Source organism: Garra rufa, chromosome 14 (assembly GCF_049309525.1).
Source record: "Garra rufa chromosome 14, GarRuf1.0, whole genome shotgun sequence".
NCBI lineage: Eukaryota > Metazoa > Chordata > Actinopteri > Cypriniformes > Cyprinidae > Garra > Garra rufa.
The window spans coordinates 26088830-26110222 of NC_133374.1; the positions used below are offsets into that span (position 1 = coordinate 26088830).

General features: G+C 38.8%; 2 protein-coding genes across 2 annotated transcripts; both read right to left on the reverse strand.

The window, feature by feature from the left end:
* Positions 1-330: 330 nt before the first annotated feature.
* Positions 331-7918, reverse strand: LOC141285434 (alpha-2-macroglobulin-like protein 1). Its single transcript, XM_073818451.1, has 19 exons — positions 7817-7918; positions 6702-6729; positions 6367-6490; positions 6149-6201; positions 5984-6004; positions 5723-5891; positions 5540-5624; positions 5320-5437; positions 4820-4925; positions 4629-4738; positions 4173-4340; positions 3472-3699; positions 2946-3015; positions 2688-2830; positions 2453-2602; positions 2098-2210; positions 1698-1923; positions 1471-1597; positions 331-949 (listed from the first exon to the last, which is right to left on the reverse strand). The coding sequence occupies exons 1-19, from the start codon at positions 7882-7884 to the stop codon at positions 810-812; spliced, it is 2247 nt and encodes a 748-aa protein (XP_073674552.1). The 5' UTR covers positions 7885-7918; the 3' UTR covers positions 331-809.
* A 10988-nt stretch (positions 7919-18906) lies between these two features.
* Positions 18907-21261, reverse strand: LOC141285470 (alpha-2-macroglobulin-like). The gene is made up of 4 exons (XM_073818478.1): positions 21123-21261; positions 20736-20961; positions 20513-20639; positions 18907-19971 (listed from the first exon to the last, which is right to left on the reverse strand). Exons 1-4 carry the CDS (start codon positions 21230-21232, stop codon positions 19823-19825), a joined length of 612 nt encoding a protein of 203 aa, XP_073674579.1. The 5' UTR covers positions 21233-21261; the 3' UTR covers positions 18907-19822.
* Between the last annotated feature and the right edge of the window lie 132 nt (positions 21262-21393).

The following is a 21393-nucleotide window of genomic DNA, read 5'->3' on the forward strand; positions in this document are numbered from 1 at the left end:
GGCATTCCATAGGCGTAATGGTTTTTATACTGTACAAACCGTACTTTCTATCGCCCTACACCTACCCTACACCTAAACCTAGCCCTCACAGGAGATTGTGCACACTTTTACTTCGTCAAAAAAACGTATTGTGCATGATTTATAAGCCTGTTTCCTCATGGGGACCTGAGAAATGTCCCCACAAGGTCAAAATCTACTGGTATTCCTATCCTTGTGGGGACATTTGGTCCCCACAACGTGATGAATACCAGGTGCACACACACACACACACACACACACACACACACACACACACACACACACACAGAAACTCAAAGAAACTCAGCATGCTGAGGTAAAAATGTATTTTTAATGTAAAAGTTTTATATTTAATATACAGATAGTTAGGCAACATCACACAACATTTTCACCAACACAGCTGTTTAATAGTTCAATAAACAGTTTAATAAGCAAGTACAATAATATTAGGTCCCTTACATTTTAGGCGCAGTATTGCAGACTGCTTTTGTTCTATTTCAGAAGCGAAAATAATTTCAAAGAAAGACACAACTCACAGCAACCAACCTTTTCATTGCTGAATGATTTAGTGGTTTGAATGAATCAGCTGAAAAGTTTCATTAGCCCATGCGCAAACATCTGATGAATCAGCCATTTGAACGATTGTTTAAATGAACGACTCACTCATTAGACGCTCACTTGCCGTTACCTACTTGTGTTGTAATTTCACATAAAAGTATAATTTCCCCCATCATTGCTTTTTTGTATATTCAAAAATATTTTAAACAATCTCATAACATTATTTAATGACGTCATATTTTGGAAGGCATCTGCACCAGAACGCTCTGCGTGACGGTATCAACTCTGCCTTTGTCTGGCAAAGACACCACTTTATTGCCACACAGTCCTTGGCTCTGCACCGCCTCAGCACGCACTGTAATGTTCACCTTTCCTGTAAAACAAGCACACCAGTGACAGTGGATTTAAGTCACAAAAGAAACAAAGTACCCCTGGGCCTGCAGTAATAAATAAAAAATAAAAATCTGTGACATTCAAGGCATTAAGTCCACCCAAAAATAAAATTTTCTCATCATTTACTCACCTTTATATCGTTCCAAACCTGTGTGTCTTTCTTTGTTCTGCAGATAAGATATTTAAGATATTTTGAAGAAAGTTGCTAACCAAACAGTTTAGTTCCCATTGACTTCCATTATGTGTTTGATAACCATAACCAACATTCTTCAAAATATATTTTGTTTCGGCAGAAGAAAGAAATTTATACAGGTTTGGAATGACATGAGAGTGAGCAAATGATAGAATTTTCATTTTTGGATAAACTATCCCTTTTGTAAATGAAACACTATGTCCTGGTAAATAAGTGAAATAATGTTTTCAGTTTGGGGAAGCAAATTGAAATAAAAATTTGATTTTTGTTTGTTTTTGCTCATATAGAAGTCAAAGTATCTGGCTTACCCAGTTCAGAGGGTGTAACAATCCACTGGAAGGTTTGGCTCTCTTCAGAGCAAACACACTGAGTGTAAGTGCAGCTCTTGCATGGCTGAGTTGTGAACTGCAATGAGTTTACCAGCGTGACCTTCACCTTTATTAGAAGACAGAGATTTGTAGAGTGGCAGCCTACAGGAAATGTTTTCACTTGCAAAACCTCTCCAGTACAAGCAAGTAAACACAAGGGGGCTTACCATGATACATTTGGGGAGGTAGTTGAATACAGTGGCTTTGAAAGTGAACATCTCCTCATAAATAACAGCGTAAGGAAGGGTGAGGCTCACAAAGAATGGCTTGAAAGCAGTGAGATCAGTCTTGGGAGCCACTTTAAACCCGGCTTGGGATGTGCAGAAAGCCCTTATTGCCCATTTAGTGACAGTGTCCGGGACCATTTTTGCAACTTTCACAGATCCTGATTTTCTGATAAAAGAAGAAAATATTAATTAAAAATATTTTTTAAAATATTATTAAGTTAGTAATGTGTTAAATAATTATTAAGCTCTAAATAACTTCAAATATATATATATATATGTTTTTTTAAAGGGCTATACTGTATACAGTATATATACCAATGTCAAAGTGTAAGATACATACCCCACAGGTATAAGATCCCATATCCAGGTTTCTGGAAAGGATTTGCGGATCTCCTGAGTAGGTTTTTCTTCTTCTGAACCATATCCAAACTCCAGTCCAGACAGGACCATTGGCTTTCTCAATCGGGTAAAATCATACAATTATTCAATACAATCAAAAAAATTTATTGATAGTTTAAAACTTGCTTATTATTAAAGGTATCTTTATTATTTTTTTTCAATTAATCAAATCTGAATTAAAAAAAAAAATATATATATATATATATATATATATATATATATATATATATATATTTTTTTTTTTTTTTTTTTTTTTTTTCCGTTGTAGATGTAATGTAAATTATGGTGTAACATACAGTAGCTGCATCCAGCTCGGCCTCTGGTCTCAACAGCATCACACTCTGATCAATCGCCCGCACAGAGCACAAGGAGCCAGGATTGGCTTTCAGGATAAAATATACCATCTCTTTAGGCTCTACGGTGGAAGACGAGAACTCTAAGGACACCTGTAAAAGCACAGGCATGCTCTCATCACACGTTAAAAGCTTTGCATTGACCTCTGAAATTAGATTTCATGTGTGGTTTTCTGACCTGTGACAAACATGCTTGATTAGGGATTAAAATATTGCCTGCCACAGCTTCTCCAGAGGGAAGAATTGTGTAAACCACCACGTGAGCGAAAGGAACCAAAAGGTGCTGATCATTCAATGTGAACTTCAGGTCCCCTGTGATTACTTTTATGAAAGTGAGAGAGCAAAACAAAAAAGACACATGCTGAAGCACAATGTACACAGACCGAAAAAATATACTTAGACAATAACTGATCGCTAATGTAAAAGAGCTGTGTACCTGCGCCATTTCTGCTGTTTACATTCACAGACAGAAGACCAATTTGAGCCATTACGCTTCTGGATAAGACCTGCATTGCAGGAAGATAATTACTGTATGACTGCGATTTTTTTCATAATCTCCTTGTGTAATAGCTACAAGATAGAGCTTCAAGAAAAAACCTTAAAGGGAAAATTCTGTTTTCTCCACCCAAAAGAAGTTAGGAAACCACAGAAAATTCTGTCCAGTCTTGCCCATTATTTTCATATTTTGCTAAAAATTACATTTCCACAATATATTTTTTGTGTTTGTGTAAGAGGGCATTAATCTAAATGTAACAATTGGGAAAATTAGCATAATCAATAGCATGTATATAATATGAAGGTTATATATAATATAAGTTTCCAATATAAATCTACTCAGATAATCAAATACATTTAAATATGATATACCAATATGGCACTTGATATATCATGCTTCCTTACAAAAAAAAAAAGCTTGTTGAGCAATAAAACAACCGATCAATTGATGGAAAAATAAAACATACCATGTAAGAGAATTGCAAGGTTGTCTGGCCAAGTTTCAGAGCACTGGCATCAATGGTGTATCTGACCATCACTGTTATTTCATTGTGACAGCTGGGATTCTCTGGAGCATACGTCAATAGCAGAAAACTGTTGTCTTCAGAGTGAAAGGGTCTTACATCGTGGTAGCCTGATGCATAATATGTATAAGCTTCAGAATCAGGCCGTTTTTTACCTCCCTTATGATTAGCCTAAAAAAGTTTGCAAATCATCAGTACAGCCAAATTATATACAGTATCTCACAAAAGTAAGTACACCCCTCACATTTCAACAACCATTTTATTATATTTTCTCAAGGGACAATACTATAGAAATGAAACTTGGATATATTTTAGAGTAGTCAATGTGCAGCTTGTATAGCAGTATTGATTTACTGTCCCCTGAAAATAACTGGTCAATTCCATGCCCAGGATGATTACGGTAGTGCCGGACATAAATGGTGCTAACACAAAATATTGAAATACTGGACAATAGTTAAAGTTATTTTCAGAGGACAGTAAATCTATACTGCTATACAAGCTGCACATTGACTACTCTAAAATATATTCAAGTTTAGATAAACATTTAGATAAACTAAAATGGTTGCTGAAATGTGAGAGGTGTACTCACTTTTGTAAGATACTGTAAATATACATTCATGTTATAAAACAAAAAATGCCCTAACCCATAATTTCACGGTTTCTTCTGACCAATCCGAAGTGCTGAAGGAGAAGTCGACAGTACCACTGATGTCTGTCGTCAGTGTCACATTGACTTTTTTACCACCATAAAGTGCATATACAATCACCGGCTCATTTTCCATTGGTCTGGACTGTGAATTAGTGACCACAATCTGTAAATAATACAAAAAAAAAAAAAAATGGAGAAAAACAAAATAATTAACTTACAAACAAAAGCAACACTTCTTATACACAATATGGCTATGCTAACTGCTAAATGTTTTCACTGCTAAACAGGTTGTTTATTAATGTTGCATTTTACAAAGTCAGACAAAAATAACAGTTATGTTACAGTTAGTAACTTTTTATAAGAATGGTTGTAAAAACACATGGTACTGTAGAGTTACTTTTGAAACATTCACTCAATAATTAGTGGCAAATGACCTCAAGCTAGCTGTTACCTTTCCCTCGAAGTCCATGCCAGGCCTGTATGTATCTGGTGTGTCCTCAAAGTGAACCCTGACATAATCATAGATAATTACAGCTGAGGTAGAACCCTGCATGGTTATCCCTAAAGAAACAAAATACCATGTTTCATTACTCTGTTTTGGAAAATACAATTGGACAACAGCTGTTTGTTTTACATCCTCACCTGTTCCAGACTCTGTCATGTTACAATTCACTTGAAAAGATCCTCCTGAAGACAAGCCAAATGTTGACACATTTATCACTTGTGACCCACAGCCAGTCTTGTCAGCCTGCATGAATAAGAATGAAAAGGTTATTCAGACTTCTAAAATATGTAGATATAGACCATAAAAAAAAAAAAAAAAAAAAAAAATTACAGTAGTTTAAAAATGTACTTGTAAGATTTGAAGTACACTACAAGTGCACATTTAATACAATTAAGCACACATCTTTTTCACAAGGTGATTGTCTATGGTTTAAAATTGTAGCTTTTGTAGACCATATAAAACAGAAATATCAGAAAGGCTGTTTACTAAGAAATTGCACAAAAAGAATCTGTGCTATTTCTTGGAATTGGGACCTTATGATAAAGGTGTTTAAGAGCAATAATGCCTAATTAGTACAGTGTTTTTAGGATTGCAAGACTAAAAGGTATTAGTTTTGTATGTGCAGAGAGTAACACACCATCATTGAATATTTCTTGCATACATCAAGCTTGTTAGGGAAAACGGGCTTGTAATAATTGCTCTGCACACACACTTCAGTATTCACAGACCCCAGCACAGGCTTGTCATAAGTATATCTAAAGACAATAAAAAAATATTTATCAGGCTGAACACATCACTGAAACACAGGAATGCACTTCATTTATCTGCAAAGAAATTTACATTATTTGTAATCTTACATTCCACAAACTTTCAGAATGACCTCTTCATCCTTGACAGTTAAAACGGTTGGAAAATCTATTTTCACTTCAAATTTTGGCAGAACTAAAAGATACATGTGGAAAAAAAAATATAAAAAAAAAAATGTGCACATTAAAAGCTGATCAGCATTAGACTGACAAATGTTATATTCTGATTCTGACCATATTCTTTAATTTCAAAGCGTTGTGATATTTGTTGGTTCTTCTCATCCTTAGCAGTGATCGTGTAGTAACCTTGAGTGGCTTCTGGAGACATGGAGTGGGACAGATCCAAAATGCCAATCCTTGTGGTCTGATTTAACCACTGACCAATGCGATTTGAATAAGGGTCCTAAACAACAGTGAAACAAGGAAAAAGCCTACAGTGAAATAAAGTTGCATTTAATTAAAGTAAACAGGTCATGGCTGCTTGAAGGATTTTACCTGAAGTTCTACAGTTTGAAACTGCAAGAGAAAGACAGAAGAAAGTAATTTCAGTTAGGTCAAAAGAACAATGATATATAACTTATATATACACATATATATATATATATATATATATATATATATATATATATATATATATATATACATAAAAAAAAAAATTACCACTTGATTATGAGGCAACAAATTGAAATCCAGAGACACAATGTGAAATTTAACTAGGGAAGAAAAAAATTTGAGACCAAATATTAGCACATACAGTATGTAATACTGAAAAACTCACAGGCTCATATTAATAAATGTAAAAACAAATACTGTCACAAGTACTGACATTCTTTGCAATACTTGCTATTTTTGCAATAATGTATAAAGAGATGTATTACGTGTTTGTCCAGGCTTGTAGATAGGCTTGTCTGTTTGGATGAAAATATGATTTTCTTGGGGATTTATGAGGATCTTAGCGGGTTTGTTCAGGGATGTCACAGAATCCTCAGTGACTACAGGGACCTGGAAGATACAAATCAAAAAAATATTGAGCATATAAATCCACTTACAGCCTGTACACTATAGGTTTGAAAGCAACATCAAGACTGCAGGGATCATTAAACTACTGTAGAATGGTCAGGTTGAGATTGTCAGTCCTCAAAGCTTCCACTATAGGCAGCGGTTCTTTGGGCTCATGGATCTGTGCACAGAAAGTCTCTGTGGTGCCACTCACCGCTTGGGAAGTGGCTTTCAGCAGATATCTGATGGAAGAAAACAAAACACAAAGAAATACATAACATAAATGCATAAACCATGCAATGTCAAGGTTTAGTGTTGCATGAGCCTAAGGGTGTTTTGGGTTAATGGATAGTTGAAGAAGTGAAATTCATGTTCTGGTTGGTGAGGTATAAATGTGCCATTATTATGAATTACTTTGGAATTAAAAATAAAAATGATTATATTTATTTAGCCAATACATATAGCGTTATGTAACAATATACTTTAAATATATATAATATTTAAATTTATATTTTACTTTTTGACTACCAGTCAAAAATTTAGAATAATTATGATTTTTAGTATTTTTGAAAGAAGTTACCAAGGCTGCATTTATTTGATAAAAAACACAGTAAAACAGTAATAATATGAAATAGTATTGCAATTTAAAATAACAATTTTCTGTCTGGTTTAATATATTTTAAAATGTAATTTTTTATCCTGTGGTGGCAAAGATGAATTTTCAAAAGCCATTTCTGCAGTCTTGCGTGTCACATGATCCAAATCATTCTAATATGAGGGTGATACTCATTTTATATCAATTATTATTGATGATCAATTATTAAAAATAGTTCTTATTATCAACATTCAAAACAGATTTTGATAATTAATATTTTTGTGAAAAATATCTTATTTCAGGGTTCTTAGATGAGCACAAAGTTCAAAAGAACAGCATTTATTGAAAACAGAAATCTTCTGTAACATCATAAACGGAACTTCCAACTTACAACCTAAATGTTTTGCGTTTGTATGGGTGACACTGTGTTGTCTTTTTGTTATTGAGCTGTTGAATTGGCCAATATTACTTTAAATCGCATATACAACAGCTAAAATGGCATATAATAATATTAATTAATGTAAAATATGATCACCAAAATGCTCCTCATAATGCTTGCAACATAAAATAAAATGTTTAAAGTGTGAAAACATTAAGTGCAGCTGTCCTAAACTTTTCATCAGTGCCTACTGTAGTTGTAAAAGACATTCGTCTGGTCCTCTACCTGCAGTTTGCTCATTAATCTACTTTCTGTTATCTGGTATTTGTGAAGATAATATTATAAAGGTTCTTACGGATCGATTTCTCCACTAGTTAACGACCATTGCAGCAGCAGCAGCGGCGGCAGTAGCGACAGCAGCATCCTGAGCAGTTAGTCTGGTACATGCACAGAAAACTTGCTAACTGATCCTGTCATACAAGAGCACACTTTTATACACATCTGCCTCCTCCCTGTCCTACCACACAGAGGGAAGGAAAGTTGAGCAACTGGTATAAAGAGGACTATAATTTGGGATCAACATATGTTTGCTCTTGTCTTGTGTAACAAGTAGTTGGACAGAGTTGCAAAGAAGCTAAACGAGTTTCACTTTTTGTGTTCTTGTTTGCAAAGATTACTTTGACAAGCTATATTAATCATTTGATTTATGTAACATAAACATACACAGAAATTTTATGCATTGCAAACAATAAAATTAAATCAAATGGAAAAAAAATAAAAAATAAAATAAACTAAAATAAAATAAAGGCCAAAGTAAAAGTACTGCAAACTTTTAATAGTAAGTGAAACAATAAAAGCAAACAATTAAAAAAATTGAATAAAATAATGAAATACTTTTGTTATTTGTTTGTTCGCTTGTTTTACTTTACTTTACTAGGCAGTCATTATTTATTTTAATGACGTTTAACCCTTGCTCCTTAAACATCTTAAACTATAAATATTTTTATATTTTAAAAACTGTAATAAACTTGAAAAAAAAAATACACCTTATATTTTGGAAGTAAAAAGTAAATAAATAAAATAAATAAATAGGGTGTGAAAAAGATTTAAGGATATTTTCTCTCATTCTTCTACATGTCACATATATCTATACTAAAATATAATATTCCAAATATTACTCAATATTTGTATTCCATACAGAACCTTGCAGAGGTTGCAGGTTCGAGTCTCAGGTTCGGCAGGGATTGTACACTGTAAAAAATTTGCTGTAGTTCTGCAGCTGGTTGCCAGTAACTTACTGTAGATTTTTAATTTATGTTATTTACTGGCAACAGTTTGTTCAAAGTTAAATGAACATTAAACATTAACAAGTCTTTGTCTTTACAGAATAAAACTATAAAATAACAACCTACTGCAAAGCATTCTGGGAACCAGAAACCTTCATCAACCTTTTTCTGTTTTTTTTTCCTTCAGATTTTGGTTCCCAGAATGCTTTGCATGAGGCTGTTATTTTAGTTGTATTCTGTAAAGATAAAGACTTGTTAATGTTTAATGTTCAATTAACTTTGAACAAACTGTTGCCAGTAAATAGCATAAATTTAAATCTACAGTAAGTTACTGGCAACCAGCTGCCAGTAATACTGTAATTTCTACAGATTTTGTTTACAGTGTAGGTGGGGGGAGTGAATTACCAGCGCTCTCTCCACCCTCAATACCACGACTGAGGTCCCTTGAGCAAGGCACCGAGCCCCCAACTGCTCCCCGGGTGCTGCAGCGATAGCAATACAGTAGTCAACATTTGAAGTGGATCAAAACCTTTAATCAAAGTTATCCTAAAACTATAACAATACCTGTTCATGTCTTAGGACAACTTTGATTAACTTTTTTGATCCACTTCAAATGTTGACTACTGTATGGCTGCTCACTGCTCTGGTTGTGTGTTCACGATGTGTGTTCACTACTGAGCCAGGGTGAGGAGGATGATCCGGAGGGCCGAGGTGGAACTACCAGCTCCAGCGACCGACGCGGAAGAACGAAGCAACATTTGAGGACCCAGGTGGAGCAGAAGGAAGGGATGAAGCGACGAGGCCCAGCCGGAGGAGTGGAGTCCCGAGGTGCAGGATAGTTGACACCAGACCAAGGTGGAGCTTGAGGGACGAGGGAGCCCTGCGAAGCCAGTGGACTGCCGGGCCACTGTGGAGAGAAGGGAGTTAGGAGCCATGGTGGAGCCACCGCACAGATGGTGGGCTGAGGGTGAGCTTAGGGGCTGCCAGACAACAGCGGAGGAGGAGGCAGGAGTGAGCAGGAGGGCAGGCGTTTGTGAGCCTCTGGGCTCTCGGGCTGTCCTTGGGAACAGAAACCCTCTCTTAACAGGACTTCTCTCTAAAATCTCTCTTAGGGCTAGATTTGGAAAGAGGAGCTCTCTCTGGGCTGGACAGGGAAATAGGAGCCCTCTCTGGGCTAAACTCAGGAATGGTAGCCCTCTCAGGATGGATTTGAAAACAGAAGCCCACTCTGGGCTGGATGTGGGAACAGGAGTGACAGAGGGCTCAGAAGAAGAAGGGAGGAGAGGGGGCAGGTCAGCATACCAGTCTATTTACTCTCCTTCCTCTTTTCCTGATCCATTGACAGCTCGCCCTGAGCCCTGTACAATCAATATGTGCATAAAATTACTTATAATTACTTTTATTGGTTGACAGTTAAAGGTGTGACTTAACATGACATGCACAGCAAAACTGCACAACAAACTGCAATATCATGCGGCACAACATAAAACCATTACAAATGTCCATTAAATTTCCAGAAATGTACTAAATTACATTCAGTGGGACAATGCTCTTTTTTAAATTTTGATGAATACATTATCAAAAGTTTTGAAACATATTGGGATTGTGTCATGCATGAATAAAAACACATGGCATCTACTATATTTGAGAGGTTGTGAATTCTCACAGGTGTAAGATGAGGTGAGGAAAACTTTTATTTCTGACAATCTGCACCTCCAACTTGGTGATTCAGTAACGGACTGGATAATTAGTGAGGTGTATTTCTTCCCACTTCCTGCTCAACGTGATTTTTTTTTTTTTTTTTTTTTGATTTCTTATATATATACCATAAACATCCTCGACAAAAGGAACCATTCACCACTCCTCCATTCTTCAGATCTTGCACAACTCCTCATCTTATACAGTGAGATTTAACCTCTTAACCTCAACCACACAAATATTAATGAGGATTATATTTCTTATCAAGTGCTTGGACAGTGTTTGAATCTATGCAAATCTGTTAATTGTAAACCAAATGCAATTTTAAATAAGGACTAGACAAATAAAAATGCACATGACTATAATACACATGCAATATTTCATAATTCACAGACACAGTTTTAGATAATTTAATCACAGAATATTTGTTAACTTTAGCATTTTCATATGTTGTTAAATTTTTCACATAAATTATCACATAAAACTTTAAAAGCCTAATATATATATATGCCTTGTTACCTTCTTGTTACCTGTAGTTATTGCGTAAGTATAACATCCGCAGGCTATATAATTTAAAGTGATCCCTTGTTACGCTTTTGTTACCTGTAGTTGATGTGTAAGTGTAACATCCACAGGCTGTAATTTAAAGTGATGCCTTGTTACGCTTTTGTTACCTGTAGTTGATGTGTAAGTGTAACATCCACAGGCTGTAATTTAAAGTGATGCCTTGTTACCCTCTTGTTACCTGTAGTTACTGTGTAAGTGTAACATCTGCGTGCTGTAATTTAAAGTGATGCTTTGTTACCCTCTCGTTACCTGTAGTTAATGTGTAAGTGTAACATCCGGACTAATGATCTTGGTGACAGCAAACGGGCCAATAAATTTGGGAGCAAGTTTATTCGAGACGGAACGCAGAGGAATGTTCTTTGTAGAAAGCCACACTTTGGAACCGACGACGTATACGGGAGGCTTAGACCGGTGGCGATCGGCTTTAGCCTTGGTGCACTCTCTCACTTGGAGCAGAGTCTCACGGGCTCTAGTCCAAGTGCGATGGCACCTCTGGACAAAGGCGTGGGCAGAGGGGACCGCGACTTCGGATTCCAGACTGGGAAAAACTGGTGGCTGGTACCCTATACTACCTTCAAATGGGGATAGGCCCGTGGAAGATACTGGTAACGAATTGTGGGCGTACTCCACCATTGAGAGTTGTTGGCAACGTTCTCTCCAAATCTTGGTTGGCTCTCTCAGTTTGACCATTGCTTTGAGGATGGAACCCCGAAGAGAGACTAACAGTGGCCCCCAGTAATTTACAAAACTCTTTCCAAAATTTGGATACAAATTGGGGTCCCCTGTCAGAGACCACGTCCGTCGGGAGGCCATGTAACCGAAAGACGTGGTCCACGACAGTTACCGCTGTCTCCTTGGCTGAGGGTAATTTGGGCAAGGGAATAAAATGGGCCGCCTTCGAGAACCGGTCCACCACGGTCAAAACTACCGTGTTGCCCTGGGAGGGCGGGAGGGCGGGAGGGCGGTGACAAAATCTAGTGCGATGTGGGACCAGGGTCTCGAAGGGACCGGCAGCGGTTGAAGGAGTCCATCTGGAGGTCTGTTAGATGTCTTACCAATGGCGCAAACTGAACAAGCCAAAACAAAACTGCGAACGTCACGAGCCATAAGAGGCCACCAAAACCGTTGTTTGACCAAACGTGTGGTACGATTGACTCCTGGATGACATGCTACGTTAGAGCAATGACCCCACTGAATAACCTCAGACCGTAATTCCTCTGGCACAAATAAACGGTTCGGCGGGCAAGCGTCCGGGGGCGTTACCCCTTCTAAGGCTGTCTTAACCTTCGTTTCGACCTCCCATGTGAGAGTTGAAACGATAAGCGTCTCAGGAAAAATACTCTCGGGAGTAGACGGGCGATCGGTGTGGTCAAAAATACGCGACAAGGAATCGGGTTTGATATTTTTGGAACCCGGGCGGAACGAGAGAGTAAAATCAAAACGTCCGAAAAAAAGTGCCCACCGAGCCTGCCTAGAGTTCAATCTTTTGGCAGTCTTAATATATTCAAGGTTTTTGTGATCGGTCCATACAATAAAGGGTACCCCCGACCCCTCTAGCCAATGACGCCATTCCTCTAAGGCCAACTTGACTGCCAACAACTCCCGGTTACCAATATCATAATTTGATTCCGCAGGTGACAGACGATGTGAATAAAACGCGCAAGGATGCATTTTGTCGTCTGTGGCCGATCGCTGTGAGAGAACCGCACCTACCCCCACCTCTGACGCGTCAACCTCCACCACGAACTGACGTGAAGGATCAGGGGTCACAAGGATGGGAGCTGAAACGAAGCGGCTTTTCAGTTTGGTAAACGCAGCCTCAGCTGCGTCAGACCACCTGAACGTCGTTCTGGGGGAGGTTAAGGCTGTCAGAGGCGCGGCTAGTTGGCTGTAATTGCGGACGAACCGTCGGTAAAAATTGGCAAATCCCAGAAACCTCTGTAGGGCCTTACGGGAATCCGGAGTTGGCCAATCCACCACAGCCTGAACCTTCGCTGGATCCACACGAACTCCCTCAGCCGACAAGATGTATCCTAGAAAAGGAACAGACTGTGCATGAAAATCGCATTTCTCCGCCTTGACAAAAAGCCCATTCTCTAACAGCCTTTGGAGCACTCGTCTGGCGTGCTGCACATGTTCCTGGAGAGAAGAGGAAAAAATCAATATGTCGTCCAGGTAGACATAAATGAACTGATCGACCATGTCTCGCAGCACATCATTGACGAGTGCCTGAAAGACCCCGGGGGAATTGGACAAGCCGAAGGGCATGACCAAGTACTCAAAGTGCCCCCTGGGGGTATTAAAGGCGGTCTTCCACTCATCTCCCCTCCTGATGCGAACCAAATGATATGCGTTTCTTAAGTCCAATTTAGTGAAGACTGACGCTCCCTGCAACCTCTCGAAGGCTGAAGATATCAACGGCAAAGGATAGGTATTCTTTACCGTGATATTATTCAGCCCCCGGTAATCAATACAAGGTCGCAGAGATCCGTCTTTCTTCCCCACAAAAAAGAACCCCGCCCCCGCTGGAGAAGAGGAGGGTCGAATGAACCCGGCTGCTAGAGAATCAGAAATGTATTTCTCCATAGCCTCTCTTTCAGGAGTAGAAAGTGAATATAATTTGCCCTTAGGCGGAGACGTACCTGGCAGTAAATCTATAGCACAGTCATAGGGACGGTGAGGAGGAAGAGAATCAGCCCTAGACTTACTGAACACTTCCTTCAGGTCGAGGTACTCCGCGGGCACGTTACACAGATCTGTCGTCTTTTCCTGCAACACAAAACCAGAAACAGACGAACAAGCAGACACAAGACAGGACTCATGACATTTAATGCTCCACTCAGACACAGACTTAAGCTGCCAATCAATCCTGGGGTTGTGTTTGATGAGCCAGGGGTGACCTAAAACGACGGGTGCATGGGGGGAGTCCAGTATGTAGAAGGAAATACTCTCACGGTGATTGCCAGACACCGTGAGAGTGACGGGTTCAGACATGGTGGTGATGGTGGGAAGAGTCTGACCGTTGAGAGCGTGGACGGCGATGGAACTGCTGAGGGGAAGGAGTGGAACATGATGATGTACAGCAAATGAAAAATCCATAAAATTACCTTCCGCCCCCGAATCCAGTAGTGCAGTGCAACGGATGTCGTGATGATGCCATGCAAGCCTAACCGGAAGGAGGGTGGAGGTAGATCTAGACGAGGGCTTGGTAGCGGAGACCCCACCCGACAGTAGCCTCACATTTACTGCCGGGCTTGCCTTTTTACCGGACAGCTGGCAGCAAAGTGCCCAGCTGCCCCACAGTACATGCACAGTCCACGGGATCTCCGCCTCTCCCTCTCCTCCCGAGTAAGCCGAGCCCGACCCACCTGCATAGGCTCGTGATCGTCGAAGGGGCTGACCGCGTCTCTGCCGCTGGCTCGAGATGGGAGTCCCTCCCCAGGGGGAAGCCGAGCGGGTAACCACCGCCGCTCGGCTCGGGAGAGTCGAGCGTCCACCCGCAGTGCCAGGTCGATCAGGGCGTTGAGGTCTGCGGGCAGGTCCAGGGCGTAGATCTCCTGTTGGACGCGGTCAGCCAGCCCATGCAGGAACATGTCCCACTGCGCCTCCTCGTTCCATCGGCACTCCGCCGCCAGGGTGCGAAATTCAATCGAGTAATCAGAAACGGACCTCTCCCCCTGCTTGAGGTCCGTTAGTCTCCGCGCAGCCTCTCTTCCGGTGGCTGCGCGGTCGAACACCCTTTTCATCTCGGCGGCAAGTGCCGAGAACGAGGCACAACACGGGTCTTGGTTTTCCCACACCGCCGTGCCCCAAAGGGCTGCCTTCCCCGTTAACAGGGTGAGCGCGAACGCCACCTTGCTCTCCTCACTAGGAAACGTGCGGGGCTGTAAAGAAAAATGCATCGTACATCTAGTGAGGAAAGCTCGGCAAAAGTTCGGCTCACCACTGTACAGCTCTGGTGGGGGAAGGCGGGGCTCCGGTTGATGGGCAGCCCCAGATGGTCCAGGAAGGGGAACCGGAGCGGCCGGCATGGGCGGCATGGGCGGCGCAGCGGGAAGTTGCATTTGCTGCATCCGCTGGGTCAGGTCGGACACCTGTGTCACAAGAGCTCGAACGGCCGTTCCCGTGTCCGTTGAGCTCTTCTCCTGGGCTTCCAGCCGAGAGACACAAGACATCAGACATTCCTCCAGAGTGAGACGGGTGGATCCTGCTGCTTCCATTGTTGGTCGATAGTTCTGTGACGGTGCAAACAGAGACGAGGAAGCAAATGCAGTGAAAAGGAATGTTTATTTGAGACAAACAAGGTGAACAAACTGCAACATGGTGAGATCTCTCGGCTGGGTGACACAGGGGCTTGATGACTGCGGTGACGTGGCGTGATGATCCCGTGAAGGTGAGTAAATCCAGATGAACACTGACGAAATACACATCCAACGAGACGAAGACACGACCAACACAATCCTGACACGAACCCAATCCAGAATGAACTATCGACAGGGGAGATGAAAACGAGGTGAGTATATATAGCCGGAGATGATGAGATGCACCTGTGGAGGACTGATTGGCAGCGTGCTGGGGAGCATGACGTAACACACACACACACAACACATGATCACGAGACAGAGAAAAACACAACAGATGCATGTACCGTGACATTTCCAAGAACAGAGAAAAAAAAAAAACATTTACAACCACTTATACAAAGTACAAAGAACAGTAAAAACAAACAAACAAAAACAAATCATGTTCTAAATTTATTTTTAATAGGCATAGTCAATATTTGCTTTCCAGCTGTGGGCAGGAGTCAACAAATTTTTGGAGATCTTTTGCATATGCTTGCAAAGTTGTCTCTACAGTATATGAGGGAGCAGAAAAGCTGTCCCCCTCTGATGTAATTTTCGGTCCCACTTTACATTAGGTGGTCTTAACTACTATGTACTTACATTTAAATTAATCATTTGGTACAATGCACCTATTGTGTACATACATGTTTATACATGTACTTATATATAAAAAATACCTATATGTAATTACATCTGTAATTATTTTTTGTAATTACATTTATAGTTACATTGTTGCCCCATCCCTTACACCTTAACCTACCCTTAAACTTACCCATACCACCAAACCTGTCCCTAACCTTACCCGTATCACACCTTAATAGAAGTAAAAGTGTTTTGCAATACTATTTGACCACAATAAGTACATTGTACTTATTTTATGATGTAAGTACATAGCAGTTGATTCAAAATATATTAAAACATCCTTTGAGGTAAAAACACAACTATAACCAGTTTTCTATTGAACGTACAAAGATAAATCTTCCCAAAATATTTTTGAATGAACAAAATGAGTAGTTTTCATGTAGAGCCCTTTGAAGCTTCATTGAAACTGCGTTTTTAACCTTCAGTCCGCTGGCCACCATTGAAGTCCACTATATGAAAAAACAACCTGGAATGTTTTTCTAAAAAAACTTAATTTCTTTGTGACTGAAGAAAGAAAGACATGAACATTTTGGATGACATAGGGGTGAGTAACTTATGAACAAATTATGAACAAATACAATAAAACAACACTATGTGTTAGGTTAGCTATAGTGTAAGGTAGTGGCCAGGGTATAGGGGTTAAGGTGAGTTGGAGCCCATCAGAGTGGAGTTACTTATTTATATTATGCAAACTTGAAATTTATTTGCTATAGTTAGGTGCTGGACGGAACAGTTGTATTACTGTGTATATAAAAGACACCGAACACCAGCCTAGCAAGTATGTAACTAACTTTTATTGGCAACTCCCCCCTCACATAGGGGCCTCGCCAATAAGATACCACAACATCTCCCCCTTTCCAAACAATGAACTTGACCCCCCTATTCAACAACATGTAGTTGTATTAATTTCTGTAGTGTTTACATGACATGCTAACGTATCATTATTGTTACTTTACTAACAGAATAACATCTTTACGCTAACGTATCATTATTGTTACTTTACTAACAGAATAACATCTTTACATGAACATAAACACCTTTCTCCCCTTTTCTGTTACAACACAATTTTCTCTTTTTTTTTCGTTGCAGGTATGTAACTAACTTTTATTGGCAACTCCCCCCTCACATAGGGGCGTGGCTCACTCTGTAGCAATCTCGCCAATAAGATACCACAACAGGAACAAGACGAGATACAAACAAATGATATATTTAATATAAACAGGTTGAACACACGTAGTAACAACATTTAAGACCGACAGTGAACTCAAGAAACAGACGGACTTATAAATGGTGACTAATGATTGAAGACAGGTGACGGGATGACGCTAACGAAGGTGAAACCAAATCACATGGATCAACAGGGTGAGACAACGGGAGAAACCAATGAGATAAACTGATAGAACTGTGACAGTATTAACAGTTTTTTATTTTTTTTGCAATGTATTTTTCTCTAATTGTGAACACAGGTGAAAATTGCATCAGAGGGGGATAACTTTTCTGCTCCCTCATATATTGCAGGGATATGCAGAAGATCTCCAAAAAATCATTGATTCCTCCCAACAGCTAAAAGGAAAAATTGCCAGCATGCCTATTAAAAATAATTTTAGAATATGATTTGTTTGTTTTTGCTGTTCTTAGTATAAGTGGTTGTAAATTTGTATTTTCTGCATTCTGTTCTGTTGAAGTTCTGTTAAAATTTTGTTAAATAATACAAATATTTCTTTGTTAACTTAAGTGGCTGTTACACTTACACGGTAACTACAGGTAACAAGAGGGTAACAAGGCATTACTTTAAATTACAACCAGCAGATGTTATACTTACACAATAACTACATATAACAAGGGTGTATGTTTGTGTGTTATGCTGTTATATTTATGTTATATCATGGGAGCAGCTGGAAACAGCAGTCTGTGTGTTATACATACCACGTAATTTCAGAATAGGTGCTCTTTAGTTATAAAATACTTACAGTATAAATGCTTTAGAATTTTGCAGGTTATTACCCCCTTATTCCCCAAGCGTTGTATATTGTTCCCTTATACCTACGAGCAGGTACTCTGCCCTCCAAAGGCAAAGTGCAGTAACTACGCCAACACTGAAACAGACAAAAATGCCTTTAAAGTTTTTACGCCAGCTAGTCAAACATGTTGACACTCTTGTTTCTCTGAAACACTCTCGTTTCTCTGGGACAAAATTGAACCAGGAGACTTTGCCACAAGACAAAACAGTTGTCAAAAAGTCCATTTTAAGCCTTAACTCAATTTTGACCAAATGTGTAGTAACTGCACTTTACAGGTACACTGTAAATTCTGTTTGCTTGCACGGTACATTGCAGGCTGTAATTTAAGCTATTTGGTAATACAAATTTTGATAAAATAGAATTATGTATGTGCAAATGTATTGACTTACGTACAAAATATAGAGAAAATGGAAAGAATTATGAATGTGCAAATGTACTATTTTGCAGATGAAAAATTTTATGTACATATGTACAGTCCTGAGATATTATGCATTGTTCAGGTGGAATAGCCTCAGAGAAAAAGCTGTTCTTGTCAGTGATGATTTATTTGTAATAGCCAAAAATACATTGCATAGGTCAAAATTATCGATTTTTGCCAAAAATCATTAGGATATACTGTAAAGATCATGTTCCTACATGATATTAAAAAAAAAAAAAAAAAAAACTTTAAAGGTGATTTTCTTATTTAGATTTTTTTGCACCCTCAGATTTTTAAATTGTTGTATCTCAGACAAATATTGTCATATCCTAACAAATCATACATCAGTGGAAAACTTATTTATGTATCCAGCCTTCAGATGATGTCTAAATCTCAATTTCAAAAAATTAAACCTGGTTTTGTGGTCAAGTGTCACACACACACACAAAAAGAAACTCAGCATGCTGAGGTAAAAATTCATAATGGAAAATTTTTATATTTAAAATACAGTTAGTTACATCACACAACGTTTTCACCATCACAGCTGTTCAATAGTTCATTAAACAGTTCAAAAATATTATGTTACTTACATTTTAAGGCTGGAATACACAAATTTTAAAATCTGAACAGATTTTTTAAACAATAGGAATCATACACTTACCAACTTTGTAAACAGTGACAGAGGAAAACTGGCCATCATACACTACACGACTGAGGATAATAAACTAGCAGACTTTGACGTTGTTCCGATCATAACAAACCCATGCAGAAATGTGCACCTTGTTGCTAGGAGACACATAACAAATGAAAACAATATGCGTTCTAAAATCAGCTGAAAATATCAAACATGTTTAATATTCTCAGACTGGATAGAATCAAACTCTGTCTGTGTCTGTGACCATCATACACTACACGATTTTCTATGAAATCTGTCAACTCAAATCTGCTGACTCGCCCTGACTTTGAGCAACTAGCGTCAACTTCTCCAGACTGTAAATCGGTGGAAAGTCGGGACAAAAATCACATAGTGTATTCCAGGCATTAGGCGCAGTATTGCTTTCGTTCTATTTCAGAAGCGAAAAAAATGTCAAAGAAAGACACAGCAGAACCACAGCACATCTCACAGCAACCATCCTTTTCATTGCTGAATGATTTAGTGGTTTAAAAGAATCAATTGAGTCAAAGTTTCATTAGCCCATGCATAAACATCTGATGAATCAGCCATTTGAACGAATCGTTTGAATGAACGACTCAATGACTCACTCATTAGACGCTCACTTGCCGTTACCTACTTGTGTTTTAATTTCGCATAAAAGTATCATTTCCCCAATCATTTCTTTTTTGTATATTAAAAAAAATATATTTAAAACAATCTCATAACATTATTTAATGACGTTTTATTTTGGAAGGCATCTGCACCAGAACGCTCTGCGTGACGGTATCAACTCTGCCTTTGTCTGGCAAAGTCACCACTTTATTGCCACACAGTCCTAGGCTCTGCACCGCCTCAGCACGCACTGTAATGTTCACCTTTCCTGTAAAACAAGCACACCAGTGACAGTGGATTTAAGTCACAGAAGAAACAAAGTACCCCTGGGGCCTGCAATAATAAACAAATCTGTGGCATTCAAGGCATTAAGTGGTAAAAGGAAAGTCCACCCAAAAATAAAATTCTCTCATCATTTACTCACCTTCATATCATTCCAAACCTGTGTGTCTTTCTTTGTTCTGCAGAAAAGATATTTAAGATATTTTGAAGAAAGTTGGTAACCAAACAGTTTTAGTTCCCATTGACTTCCATTATGTGTTTGATAACCATAACCAACATTCTTCAAAATATCTTTTGTATCGGCAGAAGACGGAAATTAATGCAGGTTTGGAATGACATGAGAGTGAGCAAATGATGACAGAATTTTCATTTTTGGATAAACTATCCCTTTTAGACATTCCTATTGTAAATGAAATACTATGTCCTGGTAAAAAATAAAATAAATAAAGTTTTCAGTTTGGGTAAGCAAATTTAAATAAAAATTAATTTTCTGTTTGCTCATATAGAAGTCAAAGTATCTGGCTTACCCAGTTCAGAGGCTGTAACAATCCACTGGAAGGTTTGGCTCTTTTCAGAGCAAACACACTGAGTGTAAGTGCAGCCTTTGCATGACTGAGCCGTGAAGTGCAGTGAGTTTGCCAGCGAGACTTTCACCTTTATTAAAAGACAGAGATTTTTTTTTTTTTTTTTTAACTACAAACCTTCAAAACCACTCCAGTACAAGCAAGTAAACACATTAAGGGGGCTTACCATGATACATTTGGGAAGGTAGTTGAATACAGTGGCTTTGAGAGTGAACATCTCCTCATAGATAACAGAGTAAGGAAGGGTGAGGCTCACAAAGAAAGGCTTGAAAGCAATGAGATCAGTCTTGGGGGCCACTTTAAACCCGGCTTGGGATGTGCAGAAAGCCCCTACCGCCCATTTAGTGACAGTGTCCGGAACCATTTTTTCAACTTTCACAGATCCTGATTTTCTGATGAAAGAAGAAAATATTATTTGTGCATTTTAAAAAGTAAACAAAAATATTATTAACCACTGAATAACTTAAAATATTTCTTTTAAAATATTTTTTCTGCATAATTAAGAAAAGGACTGTCTTGTATATACACCAATGTCAAAGTGTAAGATACATACCCCACAGGTATAAGATCCCATATCCAGGTTTCTGGAAAGGATTTGCGGATCTCCTGAGTAGGTTTTTGTGCTTCTAAATCAGATCCCTGCTTCAGTCCAGGCAGGACCATTGGCTTTCTCAATTGGTCAAAATCATACTCAGCAGCTGCTTAAATTGATGGTTTGTAAATACAATCAGATTAAAAGGACGTTTCCAAATGAAAAAAATAAATAAATAAAACCAAGTAGCTTACATTCCAACTTGGACGTGTTCTGATAAATATCATAAACA

Bases quoted from the DNA above. Each gene is read 5' to 3' on its own strand.
- LOC141285434 (XM_073818451.1), bottom strand. From the start codon at position 7,884: ATGCTGCTGTCGCTACTGCCGCCGCTGCTGCTGCTGCAATGGTCGTTA. The intron at 6,005-6,148 runs GTAATTTTTTTT...TTTCTCTTGCAG, and splicing joins TGTTGCCTCATAATCAAGTG to TTTCAAACTGTAGAACTTCA. The intron at 3,700-4,172 runs GTTAGGGCATTT...AAACTTTTTTAG, and splicing joins AAGAAACCGTGAAATTATGG to GCTAATCATAAGGGAGGTAA.
- LOC141285470 (XM_073818478.1), bottom strand. From the start codon at position 21,232: ATGGTCCTGCCTGGACTGAAGCAGGGATCTGATTTAGAAGCACAAAAA. The intron at 20,962-21,122 runs GTATGTATCTTA...TTCTTTCATCAG, and splicing joins TGGGATCTTATACCTGTGGG to AAAATCAGGATCTGTGAAAG. The intron at 20,640-20,735 runs GTAAGCCCCCTT...CTTTTAATAAAG, and splicing joins ACCTTCCCAAATGTATCATG to GTGAAAGTCTCGCTGGCAAA.